The sequence below is a fragment of the Amblyomma americanum genome, chromosome 1 (genome assembly GCF_052857255.1).
Source record: "Amblyomma americanum isolate KBUSLIRL-KWMA chromosome 1, ASM5285725v1, whole genome shotgun sequence".
Lineage (NCBI taxonomy): Eukaryota > Metazoa > Arthropoda > Arachnida > Ixodida > Ixodidae > Amblyomma > Amblyomma americanum.
In genome coordinates this window covers 17,522,455-17,530,808 of record NC_135497.1, presented here as the reverse complement: position 1 = coordinate 17,530,808, position 8,354 = coordinate 17,522,455, and the positions used below count along the sequence as shown (strand labels likewise).

General features: G+C 44.5%; 1 protein-coding gene across 1 annotated transcript in view; it reads right to left on the bottom strand.

The window, feature by feature from the left end:
- Positions 1–6,203: 6,203 nt before the first annotated feature.
- The window catches only part of LOC144118946 (structural maintenance of chromosomes protein 3-like), an 82,633-nt gene continuing 80,482 nt past the window's right edge, over positions 6,204–8,354 (bottom strand). The window contains exon 31 of the mRNA XM_077651737.1: positions 6,204–7,694. Within this exon, the coding sequence (XP_077507863.1) occupies positions 7,626–7,694 (69 nt within the window). The 3' untranslated portion in view covers positions 6,204–7,625. The remainder of the gene's footprint in view (positions 7,695–8,354) is intronic.

The following is an 8,354-nucleotide window of genomic DNA, read 5'->3' as shown; positions in this document are numbered from 1 at the left end:
TTGCAGCGTTAGCTGGTTGGATGGATGATGAGGCGAGTGATTCCATTACAACGATCGATGGCGGTGCCGCTTTTTTTTTCGCGGTAAAGCAGCGCACAAACGCGCGCGGTCAAGCAGCACTCGCGCGCGCAGTCATGCCCATAACGTACAGCAACGATAGCGATGCCTGTTAGTAAGAAGTTTAAGGATAGAGGGTCCCTATCGTTTAGGGGAATAGCGGGGCGCCAGTGCGCATGTGTACTCTGGCGCCGTATACTACTCCCGCATCCCCCTAACCTGTAGAAAACCCACTGGGAGCCACTAGGTGGCAGCGCCAGATAGGCTTCCGACGTTCTCCTCCTCTCACTCTTGCGCACCTGATCGTCGTGCGAGCCGACGCCGCGAAATCAGAATATGCTCCAAAAAGCAGCTGTCACTGTAAAAAAAAAAAATGCTTATGGAATGGCTCCGGTTAAACCCAGTGTACGCAATAGCTGACCCGAAGAAAACGTCGCTTCGCTCGCGGCTATTCGCTGTCGTTTTTTCGCTTCTTGACGGCGTCGTTTTGGCGAGCCGTTCCTCTCGTTGCGGCGTCTCGGCCGCGCGCTCGGCATTCCTGGCTTCTTGTGCTCGTTGTCGACTTATACCACGCCAAAACTTCGGGATCCATCGACGTGGCTTCCCGCAGTCGCCGTTGATGTCAATTGCTGTACACACGCGGACTTTCTGCTTCTTCACCCATCGTTCATCTGAAGAATGAGCGCTTCGCACCCTATGGTTATAAAGTGGCCGAGCAGTGACGCGAATCTGTTGCCCAACGGCGCACGCGCAGCGTACGTGTAGCTGCTGCGCATGCGCGACGCGCGCGGCGAGGTTGCGGAGTCTGCAGCGGCGACGGCGCAACTCTGACGTCACGCGCGGCGCACCTGTTGCTCGGCGCAACGAGGCTCCGGAGTCGGCGGCGGTGCAACTCCAGCTGACATCACGCGCGGTGCACCTGTTGCTAGGCGCATGCACATTAAAGGGCCCCAGAAAGGGGCTCCTAATAAAGTTGCGATATGCCTGGGATGTTAAAGGAGGCGGTTTCATATTTATCCTCCAGCAAGAATTTTTGTTCGTGCGTTTTCTGGAAGCTGAGTTATATGCAAAGTTTGAACTTCCGCGTCTTCGCGCCTTTACCTCTCCTCTCAACCACCAAAACCGCCATAACGGCGCCGCCATAGGAGAGCGGGCATCCAGCCACCCTAGGCCCCACCCACTCGGCCACTCCTCTACCTCCTTTGGCTGCGGCGCGCGCGGAGTAGCCGCGGCCGTGGTAGGGCGTGGCATCTGAAAGAATTTGTCAGCTGTGAACCAATGATAACCCCCGGGTGCTGACGTCACTTGCACGACGTGACGTTGTATGCCAGGTTTCGCTCGATAGCCTGGCAGGTACCGCGCGTCGCCGCGAGGTGCGAAAGGGGAAATTTTAAAAAATGTATTGTACATTCCTGCTCGCTTTTCAGGTCTTGTATGTGGCATGGACGCTCAGTGGTTTGTACTCTACATAGTGCAAGCATTTTAAAGCCAAAACTTAAACACTCCTTTCTGTGGCCCTTTAACGGCTCGGGCTTGGCCCGGTGACCTTGGCTTTACATGGCGTACTGAAGCTATCGCTCTAAAAATTGCTGATGATTTAGCTCCGGTTAAACCTAATGTGTACCTATGATGGCAGGTTCTGCCACCTGTGGGGCTTGTGAGACCCAGGTTGCTCTTCTCGGGCAACCTCTCGTGACCAATCATTAATTTACCTGCCACAGTGGACCGGGCTTCACTCCTACTCTAAACACGCAAGGAAAAAAAAGGGAGTAAGTTGTCCTCTATGCACTCCCTTTAAGGGGCAGGGTATGCTACCCAAGCAAGCCCTGGGGTAGGCTTCCATCACTAAAAATACCAAATATTTACGGTTGGCAATGAAAAGAAATTTTCCCTTCAGAACATGCGAAATTCTAGCACATTCAAAGATTTTAACCGAGGTTTCAACATATTCGATTTACTAACCACAAGGCCTCTGGTGCCGTGTTTAAAAGCCTCGTCCCATTGCTAACTGCCTCAAGTCACAATGCTTTGTACTGGGAACATATCTTGCCAAGAGAAAGCATTGCGTCTATTTAGTTAACAAAATCTACTCCAGAACTTGGGCAGCATACCCGGCCCTTGAAGGGAGTGAGCTAGAGGACAGCTTTCTCCCTTTTTATCCCCGTATAGGCTTATTCGTGTTTAGTGTGCAGGGCTTCATTCTGTTTCATGCCACTTTCTGTATCACCCCACTTTCTCATCGAAAGAGCCCGGACAGCAGCCTACGCCAATGGGGTTCCGGTCTGAGAGCTCCAACCGCCACTACAACCTCCCACACAAAGTATTTTTACCACCATCTTCGACATTCGCCCTCTAATGCTCGCACATTGAAAATTCGAGCTTTTTAGTTGAAGGAGGTGAAACGCTAAGGCGCCGGTGTACTGTGCGATGTCAGCACACGTTAAAGATCCCCAGCTAGGTGGTCAAAATTATGGTGGCTACGGCACCGCTTTCTTCCTTTCTTCTTTCACTCCCTCCTTTATCCTTTTTCCCTTAGAGCGCGGTTCAGATGTCTGCGGATATGTGAGGCAGATACTGCGCCATTTCCTTTACCCAGAAACCAATTTTCATTTTTTCAGTCAACGCGTGTGCGAGTTATTTTATGAGTGTCAGTAAGGTTTTTGGTTTTCCCCAGTAAAAAAAAAAATTGGAACCAATTGGATTTCGAACTTCCAATTGGACCTGTCCAGTTTACAATTGGTTCCAACTAGACCAGTTCAGATTCCAACTGGTTTCAATTTTAATGGTATTCCAATTGGGCAGTTTAAATGGACTAACCAATTGCACCAACTGAGATTTCAGTTCGTGAGCCCAATTGGTGTGTCCCATTGCATTCAATTGGTTGGCCCAGCTGCACCCACTGTATATCCATATGAATGTTTGCATATTTGATATACAAGGCAGAACTAATCTGGTTCTTATAATAAGAGTTATCAGCAGCTTAACCTACTAAATTGTATTCATCATCAGCCCCACTGTAGTAAAAATTAAATAACTGCGCTCAGTGGGAAAGCCCCACTGGACCCAGCATGATAGCCTCCTAGGTGGGGTACATTGGAGCAGAAGTGTGTTCTCCGGATGTACATATTGAGCTAATATATGTGACTAGAGTCTGAATTTGTAGTGTTTCTTATGTGTGATGTATGTATGTGTGCCTGTTCACCCTAATTGAATTTCATAAAAGTATGGTAATTTCAATTCCGCAGTAAAAATGTTGTTTGGCATCAGACACACCAAGTAACAAAATACAACTAGAACCAACTGGGTTTCCAACTGGTTTCAGTTGGTTCTAGTTGGACTGAATGAGTTTCCAACTGGTTCCACTTGAAATAGTGTTTCTACTAGATAGTCCAAATGGACTGCCAATTTAATTGGACAAATTGAGCTTCCAACTGGTTCCATTTGAAATGGTGTTCCAATCAAAGGTCGAAATGGAATCCCAACTGGACCAAATCAGTTTCCAACTAGCTCCAATTGGAATCGTTGCTCCTGTTAGTCTAAATAGAGTGCCAGTTGGACCCAGCAGCATGTCTGGAAAATGACGCGTTTACTTTGGATGCTCACTTGAATCAGTCTTCACCAATTGGTGAGCTCAACTGGTCTTACCAACAACATTCAATTAGTCTGAAAACTGCACCCAATATATTCACGTGAGCAACTGCATATTTGAGAAACACGGCAGTGCTAATTAGGTTATAATAAGGACTATCTGCAGCTTAATCTGCTAAATTGTATACATCATTTATGCTATATCTGCCATCAAAAATGACATAAATAACTATGCTTAACTGGCAAGCGCCACTAGCCCCATTATGGGAGCCCACATATGGGATATATAAGCAGAAGCAAAAGTTTATTGTATGCATGGATATGTGTTGGGCTTAGGTTAGGTGTGTGACTGTACTAGCTGTTTCTCAAATGTAATGTATGATTCGTTTGATTTTTGAAACAGATTAAATCGCTTTAAAAACTCGGCATGAGGTAAAACATCTCAGCCCACAGTCCTTACAGATCAGTTTTCTTTTGCACCTTAATATCTCTCACAATGTGTACTTTGTGCAGCTTAATTTGGTGGTAGACATTGTGAAAGTTTCCTGGATGCAATAATTTTCTGAACCAGACCTAATGGGAACTATTATTCGAGTTGGCCCAGTTGGTCCAACTGTGTACTAATTTATGATTGGAAATTGCAATCGGTACCAACAGGAAATTTCCCAATTGGGGTCAATTGTTTTTTTTAACTCGGCTGCATTTTCCTGCAGTCCTCACAAATCAGTTTTCCTTTGCACACTAATAATTTGTTAAAATGCAGAAATATTTCTCTCTGCGTATTTTGCAAAACTTAATTGTGAGTTATATTTTGTGAATATTACCTGGGTGGCAGTTACTACCTAGCCTAATGGGCCCACCTGCAGGTTAGTCCAATTGGTTAGTCAATTGGTCGGGTGGCTACAACATGAAGTTATTAATTCGCTTTTCTTGATATTTTGTGACACCGTTCATCGAAACCAAGCAGCCCTAAAAATTCTTTAAAACTATCGCATTATGTTTAAACATAATTGCGATAGGCAACTCAGATTGTTTCCTCCGGAGTAGCCCTTTAAGAATAACCTGGTTTTCGAAATTATTGGGGTGCCTTCCACTGCACAACTCTTTTACTCCCTTCTTCATCCATTCACTCACCACACAGTTCGAACCCCACCGTGGTGGGCACGTTTCAATGGAGGCGAAACACTGAAGGCATCCGTGTGCTTTGCGATGTCAGTGCAAATAGATGCAGGTTAAAAATACCAAGGTGGTTGAGATTAATTCTGGAGCCCTCCACTACGGCACCCCTTTCTGTTAAGAGTATTAAGATACTTACTGCACCATTCCTTTCCCCAAAAACCGCTAAGTTTGTCTGCTTAGAAAACTTTTTTTGGTTAGTCGGTTTGTGGGATGTCAGTGCATGTCAAAGATCACATAACTCCCTAAAAGCTCTCCCCAAGGAAAGTCTTCAAAGGATAATGAATTCAACCACTTCCTCATAACCTGCACCTCGACTGAAACCGCAAGTGACGGGAAGCCAGGGCAGTGACCCTTCATGAACGATATGGTGATGAGCAGAATGCCATATGGGTGGATGCTGCATGCAACCAGCATGGAGCTGCAGTAGTTGCATACACTCCGCATACCCCTCCAGTTATAAAAGAATTACCCCTGGGAACTAACCCAGAGGAAGCAGAAGAAATAGCTATTGTGCTTGGCAGCTCCACTGCCATCTATATACTAAGTGATTCAAAAACTGCAATGTTAAATTATGCTAGGGGCAGAGTCCACCCTCCCGCCTACCAAATACTGACTCAGAACCACTCCCCCCCTCCTGCAACACTGAGCTCTGCGCACTCTGGATGACCCGGCAACAGGGCTGCTGATTCTTTATCCCCAGGGTCTAGAAACCAGGCACAGGCAGACCTCCTGGGCTGTTAAGGAGGGTAGGTGTAACTTCGCTGACAATATTGTGCACAGTGCCCAAAGACAAATACACCCCCCCCCCCGACTCTTCCCTCACCACCAGGGAGCAACACCTAAGGTGCCGTCTGCAAAGGGAAAAGGGGAACCATAAGAGGGTGTTTACCATACCTACTCTCCCACTTCTGACCCATCCCACATTCCTGCCCTCTGTGCAATGCACAGAAGTAAAGCCAAGCTCAAATACCTTTTCTTGTGACCCTTTAGCAGCTGATACTCTTGTATTTGGAACTGTGGACGTGTCCTTGATAACATTTAAAATTTCAACTGAAGAGACTGTGTGGAAGTCTTCAATGTTATGTTTGGCATAGCAAAGTAAATTGTCGATTCGTGACACATTGGCATTCATACAGGCTGCGTTTACCAGTGTCGGCATGAAGCCCTATGGTAGGCAGGAGCTAGCTCAAAGTTTGACATGTATTGTTTGACGTATAGAGAGCACTTTGTAAAGTGTGACCACAGGCATTACAACTAGCATTTCAACCAAAATGAACAGCAGCTAGAGGTCAACATCAGTAATAGTACCTTTGCAGCAGCAAGCAGAGTAAGAAGGGCTACATACCAGAAAAAAAAAATTGCAAAGTGAAATTCTGCCATGCACAGCTTCTTTATTAGTCAACAGTAAAAACAACAAGAATCAAAAGTTATTCCACATAGAGTACTGTAAAATGCTGTGAACATAAAAACTTGACATAAGGGCAGGTACAGGAAAACTACATCAGTGCATGTCAGTGAAAATCAGTAACATCTTACAAAAGTAAAACCTAACAAAAGGGCTGGTGTGTGAATACCATATCAGTGCAGGTCACTTACAAGCACTAAAATCTTGTAAAAGAAAAAGCTAACTTGAAAAACTACATATCACAAGTGCAGACATATGAACACCGTGCATTTCATTCAAAAGGAATAGAATACTTGAAAGTAAAAACTTCATGTAAAAGCAGCCATATGAACACCACACTGGTGCATGTCACTAAAAGGCAACAGATGCTTGTCAAGCAATAATGACACAGGGGCATGTATATGAACACCACATAGGTGCATGTCACTTGAAAGCAAAAGCCTGTCAAATAAAAACGTTACATGCAGGCACCTATATAAGTGCTTGCCATGAAAAAGCATTAAAGTGCTGCAAAAGAAAGAACCTAAAACGAGAAGTAAGAATACCACTGTAATACATGCCATCAAAGAGCTCCTCAAAATGTAAAGAACATCACATGTTCCTTTTTGTTCTGTTTGAAATGTTCAAAACATGACTTGTGTCTTTTATGCTTTTCAGTGCTTGGCACAATAACTATTGCTTTTTCATTGTTCCTTGAGCAACCACACTTTTAATGTTTTGTATGGGTGTGCATTCATTTATGCCCGTTATGCTTTCTTTTACCTCTAACGTGGTGCCATGCTAAAGATTCAAGGCTATTAATACACACAAGCCTTTTGAATAAATAACACCTCTAGAAAAAAAGTGCTATAAAACATGATGTAAAAGCTGCCGAACATATCAATATTCATAGAGATGTCCTGTTTGAAGACATAACGACTAGAATACCAGAGTACTGCTTAAAACACAGAGCCTCCTTGTTGGCATGAATGCCATGAAAGCAAAAAATGCCCGAAATCATATCAACATTAACAAACATTAACAACTGTTGTTCAGTAGAAGCTGAATTGTTGGCTAAAACATCAACAGCACAGAAATATTTTTTTACAGCAAATAAATTAAGTGGACAAACATGGTGCTGGTGCAGCTGCTGCAGCTTCTAACACCAGTAAATATAAAGGGCAGAGCATCAGTTATCACAGAATGGATGTTAGTATATATACACATACCCAACATAGCGGCTGTAACACAGGCACTTGTCATACACGCACACATAAGAAAGCAAGTAAGCAAAGCAAAAAGCTTTTGTCTAGACAAGAAATAAAGGATCACAAGATATAAGAATACAAGACGGAAACAAACAAGAATGAGGCATTAGATGAACAATATGACAGTATCTGTGACTCCAGTGTGGTCTTCAGTAATCTCCCCTTGCCTGGAGGAGCTGCAGGGCTTCGCGCTGTGTTATTTCTGCAATGCTGCTCACCTGAAATCAGGATCGTCACAGCCCTACATTAACATCACACAGCTCACTGCAACAGTTCCAGTGTGCTCCAAGCAACGCAAGCATAAAAATATATTAATGTAGCTTGCTCACAGCAATGCATACATTGTCTTATTTTATGGCACCGAACTTGAGGTATGTCACTTTTTGGAGCAATAGCACAACAGGACAAGGGACCAAGAACGAGTAGACACACAAAGTGCTTTGTGTGTCTGCTCATTCTTGGTAGCACTCTGTGTGTCTACTGATTCTTGGTCCCTTATCCTGTTGCGCTATTGCTTTGAAGTATGGACAAACAAGCCAGAATTTCAACAATGTCACTTTTGTAAGAAAAAAAAGTATCGACTCCTCCTTCTCGTGGCCAAAAGAAATGATGTGGCTTTCTTGCCCAACTATGTGTCACAACAAAAATTATAGTTGGCATTTAAAAACTTGTGTCATATCACAGCACTACCTTCCAAAACCATTTTTATGACCACATAATAACTTGCCTCACAGGCCATGTGATCCGTGAGGTTTTACGCCTCCTCCTAATCTCATCCCACATGGGGAGGGGAGCATTTTCTACAACTGTACCTACTCTGCTCTTGGTGGTAACCAGTTACTCACACATGTGCGGACCACTATTGGGATGCTCCACGA